This window comes from Betta splendens, chromosome 7, assembly GCF_900634795.4.
Source record: "Betta splendens chromosome 7, fBetSpl5.4, whole genome shotgun sequence".
In the NCBI taxonomy this organism is placed as follows: domain Eukaryota; kingdom Metazoa; phylum Chordata; class Actinopteri; order Anabantiformes; family Osphronemidae; genus Betta; species Betta splendens.
The window spans coordinates 10,866,503-10,893,384 of NC_040887.2; the positions used below are offsets into that span (position 1 = coordinate 10,866,503).

At 46.9% G+C, this 26,882-nt stretch overlaps 2 protein-coding genes and 1 long non-coding RNA gene across 7 annotated transcripts in view; 2 read left to right on the forward strand and 1 right to left on the reverse strand.

The window, feature by feature from the left end:
* The window catches only part of bsna (bassoon presynaptic cytomatrix protein a), a 58,308-nt gene extending 55,416 nt beyond the window's left edge, over nt 1-2,892 (reverse strand). For all 5 annotated transcript variants that reach the window (XM_029157163.2, XM_029157166.2, XM_029157165.2 and 2 more), the window contains exon 1: nt 2,275-2,892. In XM_029157163.2, coding sequence (XP_029012996.1) covers nt 2,275-2,892 — 618 coding nt within the window. The remainder of the gene's footprint in view (nt 1-2,274) is intronic.
* Nucleotides 2,893-15,110: 12,218 nt separating this feature from the next.
* Nucleotides 15,111-15,640, forward strand: LOC121202350 (uncharacterized). The gene is made up of 2 exons (XR_005897900.1): nt 15,111-15,319; nt 15,401-15,640. It is a non-coding gene; the product is annotated as an uncharacterized LOC121202350 (long non-coding RNA).
* A 5,555-nt stretch (nt 15,641-21,195) lies between these two features.
* Nucleotides 21,196-26,882, forward strand: part of LOC114858486 (helicase ARIP4-like) — a 35,668-nt gene continuing 29,981 nt past the window's right edge. Inside the window, exon 1 of the mRNA XM_029155792.3 lies at nt 21,196-21,373. The gene's annotated coding sequence lies outside the window, so the exon portion shown is untranslated. The remainder of the gene's footprint in view (nt 21,374-26,882) is intronic.

Genomic DNA, 26,882 nt, shown 5'->3' on the forward strand with positions numbered 1-26,882 from the left:
CCCCCGTTAGCAGCTCTACGTGCACGCTGAGTCTAAAATTAGTACACAGTCTGTTGAACGACAAACGGGCCACAGGGAGGAGGACGCGCTGCCAAAAGGCTTCCATTACAAAGGGCTGGGAGACGCGTCGGCCAAGACGAGGCCCGAGTGAACGGCGGCGAACGCAAGCCAAGTCAAACCTCCACAAAGTTTAACTGTAATACTACACAGAGACGCTGGCCAGAAGGCAACGAAGCCAAAACATCAACAGAGCCAAAATAAAGCCAGCATGGGCCTGACAGACTGCTGACCTGACCGCTGGGAGACACTGCAGCACATCATGAGGACAAGAGGTCCCGATAACAGATATCGGCATGAGCTGTTACATTAGTAAATGTCTTTACTGTAGGTGGAAAAATCAGGAACAAATAGTTAAATGGTCAGTGGTAGACGTTCTGCTCCATAAGTCATTCATGTATTCATTGAAAGATTGTGTAACTCATAACTGAGCATGTGGGTGTTCCAGTGGCCCCCATCCATATTCATACAAGCTGCAACACTCACCAAAATGCTAATTATGTCTGGTCCACGATTATCAGTTTTAGAAGGAAAACTGTTTAGAAGAAAAAATGTCATTGGAATTGAGAAAAGACGTAATAATGAATGAATATGAATAATAAACATTTTTGCATCAACCTGATTTTAATTTTGTTTTTTACTTTGCAGGTAGTTGGTCATTGCCAGTAATCTCTTGTAAAAAAGCATTAAAGCTGCAAAGGATGCATCAGAATGATGCACTGACTGCGTTTGAGACAAGACCTATTGACAAAAAGGCTCATGCGTCTGTGCTATCATGCACCTGTTCATTTTCCCCCACACTCAATCAATTCCCAATTAAACACACCTGGCCTGTTAATAGAAAGTCATTTTCCCGGCCGGCTGAGTCTGCTTAACGTTATCTGATGCAAATGGCATCCCAGTACAACAGATACGGAGCCTGTGGCTGCTTATTAGATTACCAGAACACACAGTACATTGATTAGCCGCGATAATAAGGGATAATGTTCGGGTTACGATTTGATCCATATCCGACAAAACAAAACTGGAGCCTTGTCACATTCAGCTGAGGGATTTTTGTGAGTGTTGTTATGTTATATGTATGTTACATATAATATTTAGTAGGAATTTTTAGCCATATTGTATGAAGACAGTTTCCATTATACAGTACACATCGGTGGGAAGCGTGTGTCCAGGTCCTGATCGTGTCTGCCTGCGTGCTGGTTGTGCGTCTAAGTGTGTGACTGTTTGTGTGTTAATCTATCACAAGTGCAATCCAAATCCCCTAGTCTGAAGCTTATCAACTCCTGCCACCACCTCATTAGCATGATCCACTATTAGAGACCTGTTGTAGTCAGTCTGTCTGCGGCCGACTCCATCTGACACGAGCGGGCCGCGTGTGCACGAACGCAGGATCAAAGGTTGGTCTTAAAGATGATCCCCCCGGGATTCAGACAGATGCTGCTGTGCTGGAAAAACTGCAGGCAAATGTAAAATCGCGCCCGGCCCGCTGCGCTGCCAATGACTCAGACCCGAAGCTGTTTCCAAAGCTGAGACCCAGCCTGAAGACCACATTCTGTGCCTCCCACAGATTCCCTAATCGCTTGCTCCATGCTAACAGGTTAGCATAAAACATGCAGAAGCGAAATATAAAAGGATAATAAATGATGTCCGACGGGAAATAATCTGCAGATGAAAAGGCTGCATCTGACATCGGCGACAATCAGTTGGTGCCAACATGACTAAAATACATCGTCTCCATCTGAAGTGTTTGCTGTCGGCCCACGGAAGCAGGGCTTTGATTGTTGTCAGCAGACCGTAACACCCGGCTGATGGTTTGAACCCGTCGCCAGAAGCGAGACTTGACCTCGTCTCAATCAAAGCGCACCTCTTAACCTCGTGCCTGTTTGTCATCCTTCCATCCGCCACAGAGAAACTCTGCCGCAACATTAATCTGCCCTTTCCTTCTTTACTTCTCTGATTATTTTCTCGCCTAACGCTCTCTGAATGCCAAGTACTGCAGCGTTTGGCCTCCTGTCTTCAAGTCACACCTGAGTACAATGAACCCACACGCACACACACACACACACACACACACACACACACACACACACACGCTACAGTCACACATACATAAGCCATCACGCTCACTGATATCTCACGTTCTACTTCAGATCATCTGTGGCTGGTTATAAGTGTGGGAAAGGACGGATGCGTACGAGAAACGACCTGACGTACCTCTGTGAGGTGGGGGTTGGGGTTGAATCCACACTGGTTGCAGACGGTGGCCTTACACTGGGTGCAGGTGTTGTAGTTGGGAACAGCCGGTGGGTTGGAAAGCTCTGTGGTCGTGCACACTGGGCACAGTTTGCTGCTCGGCATGGGGGCGATCTGCGGCACCGAGTAGGGTGAAGTGGGTGTCACGCCGCGGTCAGGCGACACCGATGGAGACCGGCCTGTCCTGGAGCCCGAGCCGCTGAAGTCCACTTGGAGGTTTCGACGGGAGGCGTGCTGACCAGGACTTTGGCCTCCTTGGACTCCTGTGCCAGCTGGACCATGACCCATCCCGTGTCCGGACCCTTGGCCTTGCCCCATGCCAGACCCCTGGCTGGACTGCATACGTTGGGGGGAACTTGGATTTTCATGGGTGGCCAGTCGGTAGGGCTCACCAGCCCTGGACCCGATTCCTCCACCAGTACTCATGCCTGCTCCCATTCCTCCTCCACCCATTCCTCTTCCCATACCGCCCATTCCTCCTCCTCCCATACCTCCCATACCCCCCATCCCTCCTTGTCCTGCCATACCACCCATTCCTCCACCTGTACCCCCCATTCCTCGTCCACTCATGCCTCCCATCCCTCCTCCTCCCATCCCTCCTCCACTCATCCCTCCCATCCCTCCTCCTCCCATCCCTCCTCCACTCATCCCTCCCATCCCTCCTCCTCCCATTCCTCCCATTCCCCCTCCTCCCATTCCTCCTCCACTCATTCCTCCCATTCCTCCTCCTCCCATTCCTCCTATCCCTCCCATTCCTCCCATCCCTCCCATCCCTCCCATTCCTCCTCCTCCCATCCCTCCTCCACTCATTCCTCCTCCTCCCATCCCTCCCATCCCTCCTCCACTCATTCCTCCTCCTCCCATCCCTCCCATCCCTCCTCCACTCATTCCTCCTCCCCCCATCCCTCCCATCCCTCCTCCACTCATTCCTCCTCCTCCCATCCCTCCCATCCCTCCTCCACTCATTCCTCCTCCTCCCATTCCTCCCATTCCTCCTCCGCCCATTCCTCCCATCCCTCCCATTCCTCCTCCATGGGATCCCTGTTGCATGCCAGGTTTGGGGCTACCCATCGGACCCCTGAAAAAAATGGACAAAGCAAAATAAAGATGTTAACACCAATTCATAAAACAGTTTCTCAATTTTAGAACTCATACCAAAGGTATAGCCTTTAAACTGACAAGCATAGCTAATCGACAGTGCCATGCTAAAAGGCTAACCAACTGTAGCATTTTAAAACCAAACATTGCATTAAACAGGCTGTACGGCTAAAATGAATTAAAGTTGTTTTTCTTTGATGTGTTATCATATGAATGAACACAGAGTTTAGCTTGGGTCCTGTCACTGCATAAAATTATCACTTCAATTATCTCCTGACAGCGGCAGAGAGAGACAGCAGCAGAGCCAGCATTAAATAAAACCGCTAAGTTATTACTGAGAGCTGCAGAAACACGGCTGAACACCACACACACAGACTTCAAACAGAAACGAAGAGAGCAGAGAAGAAGACACAGTATGCATCAAATTGTGAGTCCTGTATTACACAATTGACGGGCCTCGCTGCTACTGTAACACGCATCCTGTGATGTAAATAACACATGATGACTGCGGTCATAGACGACAGCAACACTCTGACAGGCTGTGGCTGATTTGACTTTGACTTGTGACGCTCTTGTTAATTAGCAGTTCGAAACACAAGAGCTGTAGTTGGGAGCGGAAATAGAGTCTGTTTGTGCTGGAAGGTTGTGTTTCAGTAGAGAGACTTGTTTTTCACAGGACACTGACAATTCCAGTGTAGAACATTGTGTTAGTTTTCCATGGAAGGAATCTTGGACCGGCACCTTGTGTTGTTCATTCTCTTATCTTATTCTATCTCTTTTCATTTCTGTCTCCATATTTAAGAAAATTGCTACATAGATAAACATACACTACCATCTTAGATCTAATCCCAGTTTTAGGTAGTAACTGCTGTGTGGGCATGGTTCACTGTCTTAGACTGGAAGGTGGAAAAAGCAAGTGTAGCGGGCCTCTTATTTGTTATCATATAGACCTGCATTTTCATACAGTATATAAATGCTATGATGTGTAAAGTTCATGCCGTGGAAAGTAAATGTTCTAATTATATTATTTTACACTTTCATTGCAGTTTCCTGGGGAATATCCTGGGGAGGTCATTGAAGGCCATCAGTTTTTGGGGGGGTGAAAGAGGGCAGGTGCGGTCAAGCGGGAGTTGGGGAGTAGACAGAGAGTGGAGACGACCAACCAGAGAAAAGTTATAATTATTTTGGTGTGAAAGTGTTAGCAACTAGCTTAGCAACTGTCCGGACGGGGCTGATTGTTGTTTACTGCAGTGAGGAACAGACTGGGCGCGGTAAGAGAACTTTACCGATGCTTGTGGAGGAGCTAGCTTAGCTGCGTCGCGCTAGCTGCTGCGAGGACGCGGACCGCACGTGGGGAGAATCTGCTGCGCCGGCGTCCAAGTGAAGCGGCTCCTGAGCGGCCGCAGAGGCTCGGTGGACGTCTCAGGGACTGCCAACTAAAGGAGCCTGGTCTCACGACTGTCGATGTCTTCGTTGTGACGCATTGGAAAGCAAGGGTGGACGTCAGTCCGGATGCCAGGGACAGTGAGTAGCCACAAAACCGTACAGCAGGAAACACATGAGCTCCGACATGCGCGCTAATGATATGGTACCATAGACTGCCAGGTTGTCCGTAGTTGTGTTGATTTGTGTGAAAAGATTAGAGGGGGAAAATTGTTTAGAATAAAGATATTTTATTGTTTTATTTAGATCTGTATTTGTTTGTTCATTTCTGCTTTCATCATTTATTGTTATTAACATTTAGTAGATCCTCACCTCATACTGTTCCCAGGCTGTACATATATAACCCAGTGAGTGGGGAGGGCGGCTACACAAGTCATTAGTTAAAGGTGACACAATCTGATGATGAAAAATATAAAGAAGAAGAAGGTGCAAAGAAGACAGTGAAGAATATTTAAAAAGGACATAATAACCATAATTACAGTAGATCCATCGTCTCCTTTTTCAGAACAACAGCATCATTAATAGTGAAGGTCGTGTATGTGACAGGCTAAATAAAAAGAAATGTGTGCGTGTGTGTGTGTGTGTGTGTGTGTGTGTGTGTGTGTGTGTGTGTGTGTGTGTGTGTGTGTGTGTGCGTGCGTGTGCGTGTGTGTGTCTACATGCTTCTCCTTTGCATTGCACCGGGTTCATTCACAGCCGTCGCACCCGGCCTTTAATGACACGCTTGTTCAGTCAAAGTGATTTCACTCGCTCCCATTACAGCCCTCAGTTGTGATTGTGGTTGTGAGGGAGTGGGCTACGGCTTGTCTGCTTGTCTGTCACATGCAAGTGCCATTAACGGGGACAGATGCAAACAGAAGAGGAACGGGACGAGGATGTCTCTGCCAGAGGCTGTTAACACAGACTGGAAGTTTGTCTAAGGTGGAGGACAGGCTGCACGGCCCCACCTCCAGACACACTGCAAAACAGGTCTATTTGGATTATTGGTGGACCCAAACTAAACATCTATTTTCTCCACCACCTCCTCCATTTCTCTGCCTCCTGTTGACAGAACTGTTTTGTACGGGCCATTTATTTCCGGCCGCCTCCTTCCTCCACCGCACTTCCCATCGCCTTTGTCTTTTTTCCTGTCCTCTCCTTTTATTTGGTTCCGTACTTCAAACAACAGCATTTTACCAAGTTTTCTTCCCTCATAATTTCAGCAACACCATAATATGTGCTTCTGCTAACTGGCATGAAGGCAAACTCGCGGCTCATGAGATACGTTTTGCTTGACTGGAACAGGAACAACACAACTCGACAAAGGAAATATGCACATGTGCCCACGCGCGCACACTCTCGGCGGCGCCCGTCGCTCTTTTAAGGACAGAGTGGGCAGCTCATTAGGCTATTTTCTGTGTGATGCGACAGCGTAAGTGCAACTGGAATACACCGCACCGTCTATTCTGGAGACAAGGAAATCAGTCCGGCGCCTTTCACTCACACGTTGTTATTGTGCAGCTGCGGGGCTCGAATCTTCTTTGTAAAACAAATACGACATCCTTGGAGAGAAGATCTGCATTTTCTCAGCTTTGCACAGTTTGACACATCTATTATATCATGTAGGAGGTGATAATGTCCTCCTACTTTCTCACTTCTAGCTGAATTTGTTTTGTTTCAACCCAGTGACTGTTGGTACAGTATAAGTTTAAATGTTTATGCAAAAGAATTCAGCAATTATGTGGATCTGTGTGTGGACTGGGCTGCTCACGAGCTTGAGAATCATTTGTTTTGATGTCTGGTCATAATTGCAAGAGCATTAAATGGAGCCTGATGAGGGTGAAGAGGTTTTCCACAGCACTTACGTAAAAGGAGTCCCAACACCAGAGTGCTGTAATAATCTTACACGTCCAAAAGGACATCGACGCACAATCTGCGCTCGCAGTCAGCTGATGGCGCTCGGCGTGAATCAGGAGCACAGTAAGAGGCTTTGCTGCAAATCACTTTGTAATGATCCCACGTGAGCCGCGTGAAGGCCACAAACACGGGCCTGAGTGACGGCAATGCACATCCCAGGACCAGGTAAACTAACGGCTACATCAGAACCGACAGGACGGCTGCTTCTCCTGTTCATGTAGGCAAGTGTTCGATAACAGAGAGCGTCTGTAGCCACATTAACGTTTAGCATTTAAAATCGCTCAGTGCAGCTCAGACCCGTCACACCAGCACGGCTGCTGTGTGAGTTACAGCCCAGGAGGCTGGAGACCGACAGTTGCAGCGCTGAGTGGATTCTGCGACGCCCAGGTGCCTGATTGTGGACATAAACATGCACAAACACTTACACATCACGGCAGAAGCCCTCCATGTATCAGGTTGCACATGTGTAGTAGGTGTACGTATATTCAGCCCACGGCCGAGCCACTGTCCTTCACGCAACGCGTGTAAAATCAGGCGCCGACGGATGTGTGCTTCGCCGTGAGCCGAGCGATGAAATGACTAAACCATACACACCTGTCTTCATTTACCTCTCTGCGTGACACCAAGCGCACGGGGCTGTCTGCAGTGAGGGATGCCATCAACGCCCCAGTGCATCACAGGCTGTTCATTACGGAGCGCACAAACACAGCCACAGCTGGCTGCACCCGTGCTCAGCGCTCGCAGTCACGTGGAGCAGGCCTTCGGGTTCATACTGTACATACAAATGCTGTTTACCTCTCAGTAGGCGCAGAGATGTGTTATCTCTCATCAACTTCCCAACAGTCAAATCAATGCTCCAGCAAAGAGCAGACTAGAGCAGATATTGTATTTTGACCTGCAGACTTGTTGATGTTATGACTGTTGAATCGGACATACATCCACATGCCACGAAAGCCAAGATGAGATGCAAACCCGCCGAGCCTTCAGCCAAACTCCAAAAGCTCAGATACAGACATTGATTAATTATGTTAATTCTGTATCGATTGTTATATTAAGGAGCAGTTTCTACAGGAGGAGAGGCACCTTGAAATGTCTGCAGGTGTAAATACATAAAGAACAAAAAGGAAAGTGAATGTGACTTCTTACAATTACCCACAACCACCTCTGAGCATCTGAACCACTGCAGTAAACCAACAGGGAAGTGAAGTCATCTCTCTTCCACTGCAGATGGAACTTACATACAGAACAGCCCTTAACCAATTCCTCTGCATTTTAATTGAAAGTCCTATCAGTGCTACGCTGCCCCAGGAACGAACATGCCGCACTCTCTTTGAAGTCAATAGACTTCAACTGGGACAATGACAGTAAAACACAAACGCATGCATACGTGTTTAGAAAAGCGTGAGCGTGTGTGACGGTGTATCAGAGCGTTTAACCACTAAACGTGTCACTTTAGGGCTGAACGGGACCCTGTTGGGCTCTAGTTACCGCTGAGCCGGGGAGAACCGCGGGCCGGGATCCACATTCCCCTTATCAGCTTTTGGAGTTTAGGAGCCGGATTAGACACAAATACATTCCTACGCCACCATGTGCTCTTTAAACTGACATCCAAACATACACAGCTCCTATTTCAACACCGTAGCAGTCGACTTGGACGAGGACAAGGCGCTAATGTCAGGCCACTTCCAACTGGATAAAGTCATCACTTAAGGTTGACTTAAGATCTTTAGAAAACGTGATTTCCAGTTAATCTGCTACACTTTGCTCAGTCTCCCACCTCTCCTCCATCTTCTCCATCTCACTGTGCGATTTTTAATTCCAGAGCAGCTTGTTTAGCCTCAACAAGCATCATTTCATAATTACTCTCATTAAGGCAACCAACAAACTCACAACGGGATGAAAGCAAACAACGCCAGAACTGTGTTGCAGATAAGTTAACTGAGACAAACACCTGAGTAGAAGGATGCACATTACTACAGGACACAGAAACATTAAAGACCTCATTATGAAGTTGAAAAATTGAAAAATAAAACCTCTAGTATGAGAAATAAACATCCAGCTCCTTTTAAGTAAAATAAAAAAACACATAATATCAAGGTAAATAAATATAGATTTGGCAACATTCACCCATTCATTCTCACACACTCATGTCAGTGCTGCTACATCGACATGAGGGCATGAATATGTTTAATTTGCTGCTGATGATGACTGTAATTTAGAGTTACTTTGCAAGTTGATTTTAATACGGCAATTTGGATTGCTGTTTCCACGGCAACCCGACCCTCCGTCACATGTTCGCTGATTGAATAGATGTACAGTTCTCAATCAGTGGCACACGTGCGCCTATTTCTGACACAGGTACTGCTACGCCGGTCTAATTCCCTCCTACCTCCTTATTTTTAAATATGTCCCCCCTCAAGCAGCCATCTTTTTTGGTCAAATAGCAGCAGCAGGAGCAAGCTATTTCATGCTGCATGTGTAATAAAAGGATTAATTTGCCCTGTTCAGAATTAGAATGGGCAGTAAATGGGACGTAGGGATATAAATAGAGACTATACTTCACTGAACACTTCAATGACAGAGCTGCAGAAGAGGCAACAAAGGTGTTACCACATTAACTTCCTTATAATCATTATCATCATTGTGTTACTAAAGCCTGTCTGCTTATTATTCTTACTGTTTCTGAAGCTCTGAACCATTTACATTATTTCCTGCACAGGAAGAATCATGAAAGTCAATTTTCATTTACCGAAGCCGAGTTTGAGTGATTGTGTTTTGGCAGTTTTTCACTTTTCCATAAATGAGCCATTTGTTAAAGCTTTGGATTAATCAAACAAGCTTGTGGTCCAGATTTATGATGAGGATTCAACTGCACAATGCTGCCCACATTAAACACAATTATATTTATGAAGCAGAGTATATTCATCATAAATGGGTTTCTTATGTGAATTTTGCATGATGTAACATTATTGCTTCTTAGATCTGAGTTAGAAAAACAGTTGCTCCACAGAGACAGATGTAAAAATAATGGTGCCGCCAGGCCTTTAGTCATGAATCTGAAGTTATAAAGCCATTTATTGTTTATTGGTTTCATCGCGTTATTAGTCAGGAGAGTCATAGTCAACACACAAATTAGTACTAAGCTAGCTTCGCCTCTTGGTCAAATGGTGTGAGGTTGTAGGTTCACATCCCAGACTTCCAGGAGAGCACGTCTGAAACAGGACTCTGGGTTTTAATTGGGCTGCAGAGGCCTGAAGGTCGTCCACTGTCAATACTCAATAGGAGGAGAATAAAATCAATAAGGGCGAGTCTGGAGTTATGAGGCGGCCGTGTGACAGCGAGGATACGCCGCCTGTCCTTGGCAGAGCCACAGCGCAGCACAACTGCTGAGCCACAGTCCGTCCTGCTGGATTTACCTCCCTCCCCCCTCACCCTCCATCTCCCTCTCTCCTCCCTTTATTCTGCTTATTAACTGTCAGACACTATCAGACACAAGCAGGCCGACTGCTCAGCAATGCCTTCAGAAACATGGAGGTGTTAAAGCAAAAGTGGAGCTGCGGGGCTCAGGCAGCTCATTTCACAGCGAACACACAGCTCCTGTTTGTCACTTCATGTTACGTGTTTTGTATGCGATTATAATTGCTGCTATTCATGTTGGTCCTTATGAAGGTTTCTTTGGCAGAAACAATTAGTGGTTAAGATGGCAGCATCCACAACAACAGCAAGGAGATGAAAAGTAGGTAACGAAGATGATACAGGTACTGATTACCTAGAAGTTCAAATAATGTAAAAATGTTGGGTTAAATACAGTTATACAGCATTACTTTATCTAGTTAGCTAATATTAGCCGTCAGAGCTAACAGCAGCCTGGTTGTACACTGGACTTGGTCACTTTGCCTCCATCATCATGACCAGCGTTTGTAGATGTGATAGCAAACTGTGGCTTGATCACACGTTCTCATTCGCACCCTGGTGGCAGAGCTACTGTACAAGATGACCCCAGAAAGTGAATTAAAACGTTTCTAAAACCCAGAGACTCCGAATCAGCTGGGACACGTTCGACTCGCTATTGAATTCACGTAGAAAATCGGACGACGCGATAACGGGAACAGAAGGCGCAGCGTCTTTTGAAGCAGCGGAAAAACCTGCTTGAAACCTTTGAACGCATCCACTGAAGTGACCTAAATTCAAAAAATCCCATTTTTCCCCTAATTTCATGCTGATAACAAAAACATCCCATTTGAGTGTCAGTTGCTGTGCCAACCCCTCCCACAGAGTCCAAATGACTGGAGGAGAAGAGCCGTGGAAGAATTAAAATGGAGCCATCAACGTGAAAAAAGGACTGTGAATGTAGAACACTGATCGTTTTGGTAAGTTTTTATCCATTCATTTTTTTTTGCTCACGTGTAAAATACCTTTTTCTGGTTTCTGTATATGAACAAGACTGATTTAGGCTTTTTCTGCAAGAAAACAAAAGCCCTTTCTCCCACTGCCTTCGAATCAACCACAATGAATCACAAAGGACAGAGAAGTAAATCAGTTTAGCGCTCCATAACAAACAAATAGAAAAGGTTGAAGCTTATTGACTATGAAAAAAAACATCCATTTATCAATAGGCTTCACAGTAAAGCAGGAAAAGGCTAATGTGAGCTGATGCACACCAGCAGCGTGCGCCTTGTTTTGTTCCAGGTGGTGCAGGTCTCCGTAAACGCACACTTTCCAGCCACGGCATCAATACAGGTAACATTTACTGTCAGGTGGCGACAACATAATGAGAAAACACGATGTGACCTTTGCAGGTGCAGCCGCGCTAGAATTGTACAGCGCAGCACAATATTCTCCGGAAAATGAATGAAAGTCATTGGAACTTTCACTGCAACCAACACATTACGGCGCAGAATGATCTGTTGGTTGCAGATGGGGCTTATTTGCATCCCAACATGTGCGTGGACGCATTTTACTCAAACAAGCATTTTTGGTTGTTCCACCGGAGGCGGAGGCTCTGGCTCAGACACAGACAGGTCTGGCCGTGCTCCAGCTGCAGACATATTCGCTGGCCTACATAGCACACAATAAAACAGTGTGGGAAGATTATCTACGCGAGTGTCACTATGTGTTTTTAAAAGTACCACCATTTATTTCTGCTGACAAAGAAATTGTTTCTGTGGAGCTCCTGTAAAATGGGCCGAACTGCCTCCGCCGCTTGTTACCGGAGCGGCTCGATTCAGGAATTGTTTTTCACCGCAGGTTCACGAGGATTCAACCCGAACCCAGGCCGGATCCTCCTCTCATGCGCCCGCATGCCGGTGTCTGGAGAAGCCGCCGTACATCACGTGACGCTGAGATGCTCCGCGTGAGAGCAATAGTTGTAAAGCTGCTGCGGGATGAGTGGGAGTCGTGCTGTAAAACAATAAACGCTCCAGCGGAACCGACAGGAGACGTTATTCGCCGCCGCGCGGGTCATCGGGGACGGCGCAAATGCGTTTTATTACCTGTTTGTCGGCTCAGGTTTTAGAGTAACTACCTGCCAAAAGTGTCCCTTTGTGCATTTATCAGGATTTGGAGTAGGAGAGCACTTTATTCTGGTCCCAGTGGAAACCTAATTAGCATACAGCAAAAAACAGTTGATGTCTGTCACGCACAGTTACAGCTTCTTTCTCTGCACTCGCTGACTGACAAGGGAAGAAAAAATAGATGTGGCCTAAAAACGTTCTAAACAATTTGCATTTCTGTCGTGACTAAACTGGAGGGAACTGTGCAGCAGGTTATAGTTTGCAGCGTTTCAATGAGCTGCAACACATCATACTGACAATTTTCCCGTTTGGTCATTTAAATATATAGACCTAAATAATCAAAATTTGTTTCAAAGGCCTGAAAAGCAACGTCTTTCAGCCAGTAGCTCTGCAAACATCTCAATAGAATGCTGATTATGTGTTTTGGGAGCTTATGAAAATGCACAAATAAGGCTGAGGTTCTCACTCGCCTTGTTTTTGGCCTAATCAGTGAGTTGTGAGCGGGCCGGCGCGTGGGTCCACACACATTTAGCCGCGGCAGCTCCGTCGCGGCGCTCCGCTCGCTGCAGGAGGTCAGGGCTGACTGCACCGGTGTCTCTTACAAATCCCCCGCTGAGCCTTAGAAGAGGATGCAGCGCTGTAGGACTGACAGCCAAATTCAGGGGAGGCTGCGTAATCTGGACTTTCGAACTTTCGATCGAAGGGCGCATCCGTAATGCAGGCTACGATGCCAGACTGTAATGTAACATGGTGGACTTTATAAGGGGTCGCTGTAATGATCAGGTCTCAGTTTCTGTCCATCTTTATTCATTATCTTATCCAGGTGAAGCATCAGCTACAGGCTCTTCCCTGCGGGTCCACCCTCGTTCTGCTCAGCTATATCATTTCTTTTCGATCTATTCCTGAGTTTTGCTCTATAAACTCCAGCGACAGCGTCTATTTGAGCTGCAGTAATACAGTCCTGGGCTGTGATATTGTGCTTATTGCCATCTTATCTTCCGCCACCCGAACACATTTAGTATTTGGAGGCTCCTGCAAACATGGCGTCCCGATAACAAGGAGAGTAAATATAGAGCTCTCTCCTGTCTGTCTCTCACCCACTCTCACGTATTCACAAACATATAGTCGGGAAGAATCTTGCTTTTCCAACACGCCCACACACAGACAACCTCTCATTCTCAGTCCCACTCGCACATCTGTTGTACTCTGAGGTGCGTTTGAGGAGCTTTTCCTGTCGGGGATGAAGTTAGAAAGTTTTTTTTTTTAATCAGTTCTGACGATTATGCTCAGTTGAGTATTTATTGAAATATAGAGTTAGACAAAAGACTGAATTTGTCAGCAATATGTCTCAAAAACACATTTAATGTGTGTAAACATCTCACTAACCAACAGCTTTCTAATGCATTTGTTAGAATTCAGATTGGTTAACATCTACTGAACTTCACAGCGACAGAAGCCTAAAGGACAGCCCGTAATCAGCCTCGTCAGCGGATCAGAAACCGGATCCTATCAGCGCCTGTTCCTCTGCTGATGTGAGAAAAAAACAAAACTCAGTCACCGAGCACGACTGTCAGCAAAAAGCCTCGATGGCGGAGTGTGTGCTGTTCGCTGGCTCTGGAGCGATGACGGGCCGCATCATACAGTACCGCACACGGCACCGCGGGAGGTGAAAATTGGCCTCAAGCGTGCGGCGCTGAGATTCCAACGGCCTCACGGGCGTCCACGGCCACGCGCATGTTCACGCCTTAAACACAAGCCCATCAGATGGAGTGTGACGGCGCCGCTGCTCCATATGGACCGGGATTCTCCCCGCAGGTTGCACTGATGCACAGTATGTAACCGAGTGTCACCTTTTGATTTAGCACCACCATCACACCTGATTTATTTCCACCATCTTTGTTCACGCTGTCCTCACCTTTCACCTCCTTCTCTCCATACTCCTTACTGTCACATCCACACCCGGTTGTATACAGCACTGGGGTTGAGTTTCATTGTAAAGGAAAAGCTATTTATAGGCTGCTGGCATTGGTTGAGAATGGGGGTGGGGAGGGTTGAGAAATGGGAGGGATTTCCTTCATAAGAGCAGACTGACAGTATACTGTATGTGCAGGTGCAGGAGGATGTGGACTCTCAGCTGACTGACCTAAATAGACTCGTAGTCTGATATTGCCTGTTCATCTGAGCAACGGTCTGCATCATAATGACACAAATACTAAGGAGTGCCGCGTGCTCGTTTGTCTGCAGCTCGCGTTGAGCAAAGCATTTTCACACGGCTTTCTGAGAACCCTAAGGAAGGAAAGGGGGGTTACATAGAACCCAGTGTGTGACGGATAATGAGACCAAAGGGGAGAAAGGGAGGAAGAAAAGCGCGCGAGTGTGTGGAGCGCAGGGGGAGTGATGGAAGCGAGCGGTCGGAGCGATGCGGAGGAGGAAGGGAGCGAGAGTGTGTGAGAGGGGACGGGCTCCGCACGTGATTCAGTCTGTTCACACGGCCTTGTGTTACGTCACCAGAAATACTTGATGAGGCTCGCCATGCTGCGAAAGCCCACTCCTACCATCCATAAGGACGCTAAAGAGCCAGCGCCCATTTACAGGACCGGAGTCACATGAAAGCGCATCACAGTAAATGCCCTAAATAGACTCAAATTATGCGTCGGAGCATGTTGGGCTGTGTTGTCATCCGTCGGCAGCTACAGTAGCTGAAGTTGTCATCTGCTCTGAGCCTGTGTTATATAATGATGGATAGGCCTGTGCTGAGCTGCTCTCTTCTCTCCTGCAGAGCATGAATCAAACTTTGTGTCCTAAATATAACACACACACACACACACACACACACACAGACTCTGGTGTGTTCAGGGTCAGCCAGAAACGTTCTCCTGCGTTATTTCCACCAAACGTCAGCCTGATTAGGTCTCTGTACAGCAGCCTGTCTGCAGGACGGCTTCACGGATGAGGAGCTACAGTGAGCGAGGCTGCGAAGACGAGGAGCGTAGTAAGAGACGGGAGCTGCGGGCACGACGTGCAGAAATCGGAGAAAAGGGCTCGTCCAGGCGGATGTGGGCAAATTCTACTGTTACTGTATTCTACAGAAGCCAAACGCACCAAATGTGTGATGTCAAATGCTTTCGTCCCCCCAGATGCTGGAAGCCGCAGGAGCAGACACACGTCCGACACACGCCCACGTTGCCAGGTAAGCCCCCTGTGCGCAGGAACACGCGCTCACTCCCCTCGCCCATGCGGAAACGAGCGGGAGCACAGGCGGAAGAATCCAAACGCATCAGCGCTCCAGCGACGCTCACGGCGTCCCGCTGCGCCCAATCGCGGGTTTTTAATGGTCATGGCGAAAAAATTATTAAAAAAAAACAAAAAAAAAAAAACGAGGGTTTTTGGCTTCGGCTGTGAAAGACGTGCCTCGTGCAACGCACTACGCCAAAGCACAGCGCGCGCTGGAGGGAGGGGGAAATACTATTACAGCAACACATGACACCACGGAATAAAAAAAAATCCCGTCTGCGAGCGAAACAGCAGCAGCGCTCGCTCGGCGATGGGTCTGAACCGCCTTCGCACGCAACGCCGAACCCGTTCCGTGCAACTGAGGCGCCTCGATATGAGCCACTCCGGTTTACGCGGTGCAGCGTGAGACGCTTCAGCACCGCGGACAGCGCTGCTCCCCCCCCCCCCCCCCCCCCCCCCCAACGTCCACGGACCGACGCAGGAAATGATTTCCTCCTCTGTCACAGTTCCTCATGTAACACCCCGTTAATCCCATTCGTGTAACATCTTAACCCTGCTTCCCATCAGCCGCGTTAAACCCCACATTGGGTTGTAGTACTACCCAGAGTGCTTCACCCAGCCCCCCTTCACCCGAGGCACCACCGCCGCTGTTCCTACCTCGTCATCCCCATCCCGGGGCCTCCGACTCCCATCCCTCCACCGGCAGCGGATCCATTGACCGGCTTCATGTGCTGTCCTGCCCCTGGTCCTGCTGCCGGTCCTCCGGGCATCATCGACCCCATCATCCCGGCGGTTCCCGGCTCACCGGGCTGCCCGCCGCCCTCCATGCTCGCTTCGTTCCCCATCTCGACTCAGGAGATGGAGACTGGTGCTAGGTCAAATCGGCGGTTGCTTCTAGGTCGCTATGTTGTCGTTTTTTCTTGGAATCAAAAAGAACGAACGGAAAAAAGGGGAGAGAACCTGGGAGAGCGAACTCAGCGTTGCGCCTCCATCACCGCCATCATCATCCTCGTCAGCTTCAGCACCAGTAGGCTGCTTCCATCTGACGTGGAAGCGGGGAGCGCGCCGCGCAGGCACGGCGGCTGTATGAGAGGAACTACAGTCGCATGTGAGGCGAGAGAAAACGAGACTCTGACCAAAGTTCACAGTCCCGTGGGGAAAACCGGGACCCAGCGGCGAAGTTAGGACTGCGTGAAAGGATGGGTTCAGTCATCGTAAGGAAAACGGGGCCAAGGGACGTCTAATTAACTTCCGGTGAGGACTGAATCTATGTAAACAGCTGAAAACAGATTGCGCGTGTTTGACGAAACCTTTGCATTTGAACACGGACAACGGCGCAGAAGTGCGCAAATACAGCCTCGGGGTCGCGCTTTCCCGTAGCGGCTGCCCTGGCGCTGAGACACTGTGTGCGTGCGCGTTCACGCGGTTCTCTCACTTCAAGAAGCGCATGAAGAGGGCCTGGAGCGCGCAGAGGCGTCGGGATCAACTGCACCGGAGCATCACGTGTCAAAAACCACTCCATAGTCTTACACACCTGCTGCGTTCACGCTTCAGAATTAATGGGCAGCTAATTGAATGACTTACACAGCAGGAAGCGTATTGGTTCAATTTAAGACATTGGAGGTTCAATATCTTTGAATGGTTACTGTTAAAGGCCCTAAGACTGAAGCAATGAAGCCATATTAATTCACTATATCATTGTTAATTTTTACATTATATTTTAGTTATTAAGAAAGTCTTGTAGCACCTTTTTTGCAGTCACAGTGACAAAGGTACAGTGCATGATCCAGTTTCAGGTGTTTCTCCAACTACATGTACAGTTTGCATTAGAAGCAGTAAATGGAAGGAGGAAAAAAATGACCACAAATCATACAAACTTTGATCTTTTGGTATAAAATAAATGAATAAAACCTCCAACATTTGTCATTTTTGCAGTGCCTAAATTCAATCTGCTACAATGGAGTGGTTGATAAATCACCAGCACCCCAATCAAACTGTCTCACTCATTGACTCTAATGTTTAGGGGCTGTGGCAGCCACATCGCATCAGTGGAATAACACAGACGGCTGGAGCTGTGTGCCGCCCGACATATGGGAGTAACTACAGGAGCTGAGCGACAGTACGACTTGTTACACATGTGATATTCACTTCACTTCAGAGCACAAAAGACATTCAGAAATTAAGATTCAGTGGCTGAAAAAAGCTAATATGAAACTCATTTGATACGTTTTACTGCAAATGACATTTCTTTAGGATTGAAAAGAGTTTTGTGCATTATTATTTTGACGTTGCATCTTTTTAAATGCACAGCTTTTATTTGCTGCACTGGTAAATAATAACATTCATTAGGGTGAAGGCAGGCCTTGTCCTCTCCCTGTTATTAATTCTCTTCTTTGCCCTGTGAAAGTCACAACAAAACGAATCAAGCTGCTCCTTCAACTCGTTTAATGCTGAACATGAAACGAATAATTAAACCAATTTAAAGCTAAGAAACTGAGGTTATAGTTCTGAGGGTGAAACAGAGCGTCACAGTCATCTGACTACCTGTGGCTTACAGAAGAGTCTGCCTCCTGAACGCAGACCTAATTACTGTGATGCATGTGATGGAAAACGATTGGGTCTTTGTCAGCAGCTTGTTTGTGCAGCAACCCAGCGTCTGCTGCAGCAGAGTGGAGAGGTAGCAATTATTAATAAGGGCTTTTTATTAAGGAAACACCGGAGCTGCCTGTGAGTCTCTCACAAACAATCCTTGACTCAAGGTTGCACGAAGCGTGGTCTGCAGGAAAACAAGACTCCACCGTAGAGGCCGACCAGAGACAAGCCGGCTAATAAAACTATCACAGTTCAGGCTCCAAGTCTCTCTCTGTTTGTCACCACACACAAACAGAAGCAAGCTTCCTGCAGCTTGGACGTAGAGATGCTGTGAAATGACATGGGCTGGACTCTAGAACTAGTGGCCTATTCTGATGAAGCCCCTTCCCTTTTTACACATGGCACCAGAATTCCCTATAGGAAAGAAGCAACCCGTTGGGGAATGTTCCTGTCTGAAACCTCGGGTCCAGCCATCCATGGAAATGCCATTCCCTGATGGTTGGGGCCTCTGTTAGGATAATGTGCTGTTACAAAGCCGAAATGGTTGTTGCCCTGGCTCCAAACTGCCCAGATGTCCATCCAAATATTGTTGGAGATATGTTGCCTGCAGACACTGAAGATATTCAATATAGCAGATTATTTGGAATAAATGTCAATTTCATATATGCATATTTTGCTGAATGTAAGCCTGAAGTTAAAATACTGTTTATTATTGAGAATCTATTGTACTAGGTTTAACATAAGGCCTCTCACCGAGACTCTGTTTCTACATGGAGCAGCATATGGCAGCGCTGATAAGAGAGCAGCCGAGCTGACACGTGATTTCCTCTTTGCTGCAATACACACAGGCACACACAAGGCAAACACACACAGGACACGAGCAAGAGGACCAACAACAATGCAAGAAACCAACGGCGCAGAAATATTCAAGTTCAACTTTTCTTGCAACTGATTCGTTATTATAGAGAAGCAACTATGAAGACAAACATCTGCCAGCGGACACAATGAACCAGAATTCAAGCAGCTGCGCAGTCAATGCAGACATCATTACTATGGAGGTGGTTAATTCTTTCCCAACGCTGTCAACACTGAGGCAATTTATTGATCATAGACACTAACATGCAGCATAACGTAACCCTTGGGGGATTTAGTGCTCTTAATATTGATCTCTTTATTTACAGCTGTGTTCTTTATGCATTGACTGCTGGGAAAAATGTAAAGGAGGAGAACGCAGAACCTCTTTGTGACCCGACCCTTGACCCACAGACGAAAGGGAGGGTACTCCATTGTAATTTCTTGTCAATTCCATTGCGTAAAATTGAACCACGCATTCTGTAAAGCTATAGCCAAACAAACGAGAAAAATCTATCTGAGCAAACGGGAGCACACCAGCGTAAAATCGCCCCATACTTGAAATCTGCCTAAGACAGTGCAGTATTAAATGAGGAGTGGCGCCATCTAGCGTCCGTGTGAGGTCAACACAGAGTGAAAGGTCAACCTCCACTGTATGTGCCTCTTGGAAATATCTCTTGTTGCTGCTGTTTTATTGTTTTTTGTGTTTCTATGGCTACTGAGTATTTAAGACCACAGGAAGACACAGAATATGCTGCTCTTTTACTTAGTTTTGTGTTTTTGTCTGCTTTTGTTGTGTAGGTAGATTAAGTCAAGGCCTAAAGGTTGTGTAGATGGAGAAAGAACACTGATTTAATAGAGGAAGTCTCAACAGGATGAGTTAACGCAAGGAAAAACAAGATAGACGAGCCCACGAGTGTCTTCTAATTTCTAAATCTGTCGCTCCTGTAGCTCCGCTGGTATCTACCATTAATCACACAAACACACACACACACACACACACACACACACACACACACACACACACACACACACACACACACACACACACACACACACACACACACACTCCATTAATTCATCTAGACTGACATTTATTCGATTTCCTGCTGCTCAGCTCCTGGCGGCACAAACAGACACAAACTCCTGGTCTGAGAAACACAGGGGCTGCCGGAAACGTCAAGAGGAGACTGAAACGACAGAAGACGAGGTTTAACACTAGACGAGAAGCAAATTAGCGTTCATGGCTAACGGGAGGATGTTTGGCCTTTCGATTTGTCAAAGAAGCAGCGCTGTCAGTGTGAACTGACATGAGCAAGACAGAATCCTCCCTGACGTCCTGCCAGCTTCTTGAAGCAGCAGCCTGAATAATAATGGCTCTCCTCCATCTAGTCCGTTCCCTGCTTACGTTTGTGTTACTGCTCAGTGAACGTGTGACATGTTTTAAATGTACAATATAGAACATGCAACCATTGCAATGTCAGTGCCATCCACTACGTTGCATAATCCAGTGTTATGCAAAGCTCTGTGCACCAGTGGCCGAAAGAGGGCGCTATGTGAGCGACATACAGGCTGCAACTGGTCACTTTCATTACAAATCTGCTTTCTGCTTTACGTAATTGCAAAGCCAGAATTGTAATTTGTATAAAATTTAAATCAATCCGAACACATGGAATCACTTAAACTCGAGTTTGTTTTTTATTGCCCTTTATTCAAGCTGCAGGCAAACTATTTAGTTATATTTCGAGTATTTCTTTACAGTGTTGTTATTTTGTTGTGATGTTTCATCAGTGAGCAGCTTGGTGAAGTAGTTTGCAGAGGTGGCAGAAATACTGAAGTAAAGGTACAAATACTTCCCAGAAGTAAACAATTGAAATACTGCAATGGGAAACAACGTGTATATTAACGACCATAGAACTAGATTTGTTCCTTACTGTAAATGGCCATGATAGTGTTTGTGTTCTCAAATGTTCAGACCTCGACCTTTTTAAAGTTCATTAATTAATATAAGCAATTTAAAACAATTTTATTTAAAATAAATGTCCATAAAAAGCCATTAATTAAAACGATATGAAAACAGTTTCGATACTGTTGTATTCACCGTTTCCGCTGCAATACAAACCTGACAAATGGCAAAGAATAAACATATGTATGAATATATATCATAATTCGCACGTCGTGTGAACTTTCCGCGTCCACTTGAGCTGTCGCGCAGTTTCTTCTTCTGGTAACAACACAACACTTTGGATGCTTGGCCACTTCCGGCACTTTCGTAATGTCTTCTCTGTGCGGCGCGCGTGCGGGGACCAGCAGGACCGACCCTCCTCGTGTAGCAAGAAACTGATGAATGGGTGAAAGCGCCCGAGCCCACTTCAGAAATAGGCGCAACGCGTTTGACTTGGAGCGACTCTACGCACTAACAAACGCGGAAGGTGAGAGTCACACATGCTGGGTTCTGACGTTGGGGGGGGGGGTTGTCCGCTCCAAGCGTCGGTGCGCGTCTTGGCGCGAGGGTGCGGGGCTTCAATTAGGCTCCAGACAATAGAGGCGCGTGCTGCACTTGTGCGGCGCCGCGTCGCCGTCGCAGCCTCCTTCCGTGTTATGAAACGAGCAGCGCGCCGCCTCAGCCATCGTTTGCGTCTTTGAGCAAGTCCTGGGAGCGAGTCGTGACCGCGGCTGCGACGGAACCAGCTGGGCCGCGGAGAGTTGACACATCTGCGGGTTTAACAGCCCGACGTGCAGCGGCGTTATCTAACAGTCAGGGTAAACTAACAAGGAAGTGGCTTATGTAAAGACTTATGTAAATCTAGACGTAAATGACACGTGTGCTCATTTACATTTGCAATAGCACTGTTATGTGCACTTTGCGGGAGAACCCGTTAAAGTTGGGTTCAGCCGCCAGAATCCTTTGGTAAAGTGCTGGTGCAGGAGGACGAGTCTGAGGTAAACGCACCCCGGAGGCTGCAGCACAGGAGTTCAGGGGTTAAGGAGCAGACTGGGCCTCAGTGTGGACCCCAGACCCCCGTTGGAGATCTGAAGTGGCCCGTAACTAACGTGTGCTGGAGTGATCCACGTACCGGACCCAGAGCTCCGGCAGGTGCGTTGGTGTAATTGGTGGGTTAAGTGGCCGCTTTAACGCATTTATGGTTAAAGTCATTGAAATGAGACTTACATGCCCGATGGGGGGTCACAGTGGAGCCGACGGGACCGAAGCCTGGTCTGGGTTTAACCTGAAAACACACTAGTATAAATGAAAGGGGTCAGAAGGACCCTCGTTAAAACACCTACATTACCCACAATGCAACTGGGGAAGCTGGAGCATTGTGTAGCTAACGCGGCTAGCAAGTATTTTAAGAAACACTAACAAAACAGCTTTGATTTAGCGAGACTGTGTCAGCGGCTCGTTCGCAGAGGGGGCCATTTTGGTCCCAGGTAACGTGGAGCAGGACGGTTTTATAGTTAATAGCCTGACATTTAGACCCTTACGGCTTTTCTAGGGTCTGACCCCAGATCAGCAAGGTACAGCTAGAAGCGAACACGATATGTGGTGTAAATATATATTTGGACAAATTTCGATTTTGATGCATTCTAACCATTAGTCACCATGATGTCAACCTGTTTTTAAAACTTCACATATTTGTAATTTTTCCTTTATGGGTATGGTTTAATATCCTATGTAGTCAGTTGGAGTAATTAAAAGCAAAGCGTTAACCTTATGTTTTGAGTAAGTAGGTAAAAAACGCGGGTCTACGGCTGTGACAGTTCACCATAAATGGAAAATTCCTCACGTGACATTCCATTCAGAGTCTCATCCTGCTGGAAATAATTTAAAACCTTTCATTTAATATTGTCTCTCCCAGAATGCGTGTGCTGCTAAATAGTCCTCTGGAGACATGGGTTTTATTGATGAGCGCAGGCTTGTGTGGATTTGTCAGATTTTTAGTGGGATCAGAGGAGCGAGGGTGTGTTTTCTGTCTGTCTCTGGGCCTTCAGTGCTGAGAATAATAAAAAAGTCTGCATCACCTTAAGTTATTTTAAGCATGTGCTGTGTAGTACTGGCAGCACAAGTGATTTTACACTTGGAAGGAGGGTTAATGTTGAAGCTTTAGCCTCACATAAAACACTTTAGTGTCACGGTGTCCTCTAAAACCCGGGGGCGACGATTTCACATCGTGTCCACGAGTGCAGAACCCAACAGGATTCCTCAGTAAGTGACGAAGCGGAGCAGCGAATCCTCACGCTTGAAGAGCTGCAACGTGTGGAATCGATTGGTTTGACACATTTAGGGGTCTGGACTGGGCCGCGTCGCTTCGATTTAGGATTAGCGGCGCTACCGCTGTACGTCCTCGTACGCTTCACACATCATTTGCATCTTTGCTTAACTGAATAGCTGTAGAGTCGCTGTTAGGTGTGTGTGTGTGTGTGTGTGTGTGTGTGTGTGTGTGTGTGTGTGTGTGTGTGTGTGTGTGTGTGTGTGTGTGTGTGTGTGTGTGTGTGTGTGTGTGTGTGTGTGTGTGTGTGTGTGTGTGTGTTCACGCTGTTCTCAGATGTCCTCGTTCGCAGCGTTTGTCCTTTTTTATTAAATAACAGCATGTGTTCGACAAGGGTATTGTGGAATCCCTGTGTTGTGTTAAAATATTGTTTTTACATTGTAACTCAGACACATCTGAGTTATTAAAGTCATAATTATGCAGCAGACACATGCAACACATCTTAGATTTCTTTTTTTAATAACTAAAGGAAAATATTGGAAATCTGAAAGTCAAAATTTTTTATCCTAAGTCAGTCAGTCACAGTCAACCAAGATTAATGTTGTGGCGACCCCTGAATCCCCTCCGAAAGGACTTACCTTTAGATATTTAAAAAAAACTACTACTTCAGGCATTTGCTGTAATAAAAAGTGACAACAGTATTAAAGAGTAACACAACACACTGAATCAGGTGTGTGTGTGTGTGTGTGTGTGTGTGTGTGTGTGTGTGTGTGTGTGTGTGTGTGTGTGTGTGTGTGTGTGTGTGTGTGTGTGTGTGTGTGTGTGTGTGTGTGTGTGTGTGTGTTGCCCTTATCCAAACCAACCTGACTTCACCGTTTGCCCCCCACCACCAGGCTTCACCATTGTGTAACTGTTACACAAGCGAGGGGATGTGTGTAAGCCAGCCCAATATGAAAGGGAATTGTTACACAATGTCCATTTTGCAGAGCTGCAAACTGAAGCGCTGGTGGTTTTGTTATTTTAGCGACTGACCTGCATTTGGGCTGAACGCAGTCCATTGACATCACCTGAGCGTCAGGAGACGTGGTGTCACTTCCTGCAGATTAGTTTGTTTTCCTTTTATTTTCTGCAGTAATAATCCTTTGCATACAACAATGCGGCTTGAAGGCGAGGTGTCAACAGCTTATCTAACCTGAGAACATTTTCCCTTTCTTTAGGTGATCGAGTCAGACCTCGCAGCCTGAGCCCCAAACGCTGCCAAATGAGGTTTTTAAGGAAGCTTCCTTGTGCTTCACTCTAATTTCCCTCTCGTCCCACTCTGTCTTTGTGTCGTTTAAATCCGCCCTGAGCTCCTGCAGGGTTGAGGCCCTGGCACAAGCGCTGCTGACGTATTCACCAATGTGTCCGTCATTCAAGTGCGTTACGTCTGTTTAAATGAGAACCATTCTTATTTTGAAATCCTAATGACGTTGAGGACATTTAAAAAAAACAGATAGATACAATGTGGTAGTTTCCTGGCTTCACAAACCCTTGAAGGTTAGAATCAGATGGAGGCTGACGCTGAGATGAGGAGTTGCTTTGTGTGAGGAGTGGAGTTGAATAAGAAAGCGTGTGTCTGCCGTGTCCTTGCCTTTTGACGTCCGTTTGGTCGAGGAGCTGAACAGTCGCATTATTAGCCAGATCTTATGTAAGGCAGCTTATGCAAGCAGCAGTCTTCTCACTGCCGCCTCCTTTACCGTCTCTGGGGCTTTCGAGAGGTAATTGCATAGTGTCTGTGGGTGCATGCGTGAGGTGGAGAGTCTTCAGTGTTCTGTGCATTATATGTTATTTAGATGCATCGCTAATTGAGGCTGTGATGGGGGAGAGAGAGTGTGGAGCCCATTTTCATCCTGTTAAAAAAACAAAGTTTTGCATTAAGTCTTTAAATTACAGTGAACAGTGTTAAAGTCTGAGTTTGCCGTTAATGGATGTTTTACATTCCACATATTCGGTTTCCAGAGTTTGTAAATGACAAACACCCTGATTACCTGGCGTTCACCTGGAGCCTCTGCCTCCCTTCAGATCTGTCAATTGATTCAAACTAACCCAGTTTACCGCGTTTCTTCTTGGTTTTGCTGCAGATGTAGCCAAGACGCCTGATCACAGACATGTGCTATTTAAAGACTCGTCCAATTACTGTGAATTCCTTATTCTGTAAAAGATAATGCGTTCACTGGAGCCACTGGTGCGGTTTTACAGTTTACAGATAGAATTCCATTTTGGGGTCCGGTTCAATTTAAAGATCAAATCACGAGCACAAGAGGAAGTCTGTGTGTGGGTAAAGGTTAGATTGAAAAGCTGATTCAAGAGGATCCACATGTGTTTAGTGATCTCACACTGGTTCAGGCTTGCCCTAAATATATGTAGGTTAAGCCCCTCCCACACACACACACACACACACACACTCACCAGCTCTTTCTGGTCATGGGGGAGTTTTTAGAACACCAAACAGACTAGACCCCCTCTTCTCCCCCCAGATCCCCCTCAGACCCACACACACACATACACACACTTAGATGCATCTGCCCTGTTTCCATATTCACTATATCCAAGCTAGTGTTGTACTGGACAATGTGATATTGGCTGAATCAGCTCCCTTGGCCTGCTGTGAGCTTATGTAATGAGGTCAAACACAAACAGTTTCTTCTTTTGTTACAATTCTTGTCCAGAGGACATGGACAATTATTTCTGTGTATATGGATTAAAGCTACACTTAGATTTGGTCCATTGTTCACTGCATAATTATGGTAGTAACGTTCATGCTAAATGATGAAGAACGTCATAATCTCCCGCCACTCACACACGGCGGACGTTTGGCTCTTTACAGCGTGGACACAACGTGAACACCTGCAGCGTCCAGTGCAACGCAGAGCAGCAGTCTTTAGCAGCAAAGCAGAAACAAGTGCTGGACGTTACGCTAACGGTTACTTCCGTTGTAGGAAACAACCGTCTTTTGTCTTATTCCCCTGAACGTGGCTGGAGTTGGAGATGCAATGAGGCACGAGCCGGCGATGATTCGCCAGATGTTTTACGAGTGTGAGGTTTATTCGTACACAGCAATAAATCTATACCCTGTATTAGTAGCTTGAAGCTTAGGAGGCTTGTAGAAGCACCCTGTCCCACCAATAGGTCAGTTTGGCTGGAGGTACTTGTTGTGTAATCAGCGGTGTAATGTTATGCAAGGTGAGCTGGCAGCCCATGAAGAGTAAACACTGCCGCTGCACTACTACTGTAGGTCTGGGCTCATCTGAGTGGGAGTGTGTATCACTTAAAAGCCTCGCTCTCAGCCTGCGAGGCTGCTGAGGTCATAACTCTTGTTTATGGTGGCAGGTGAAGGCCAAGGGAACGCCATCACTCAGACCCGGGTCAATTCATATGAGCTATAACATTTCTGGCGCGGATGAACACGTTCATGCTTTTGCATTTGTCATCTCTGTTTTAAATTAAACCGTGGTTCTGGTTGTTGTGAGCCAAAACAAAGAGGAGCAGAACTCGCGCTAATACGGGAGCTGCGGGCGAGTCCGCGCTTCTGTTTTGTGGAGACGAGCCGTGAGTGAGCCCAGCTTTCCTCCTGCTGAGGGGTGAAGCTTTAAAAGCATCTCCTGGGAGCTCTTCGTCTCCGTCATCGTGCGCGCGCCGCTGTCCGTCGTCTCTGCAGCTCAGTTTCGGGTGCAGGTCGTGATCTCTGAGA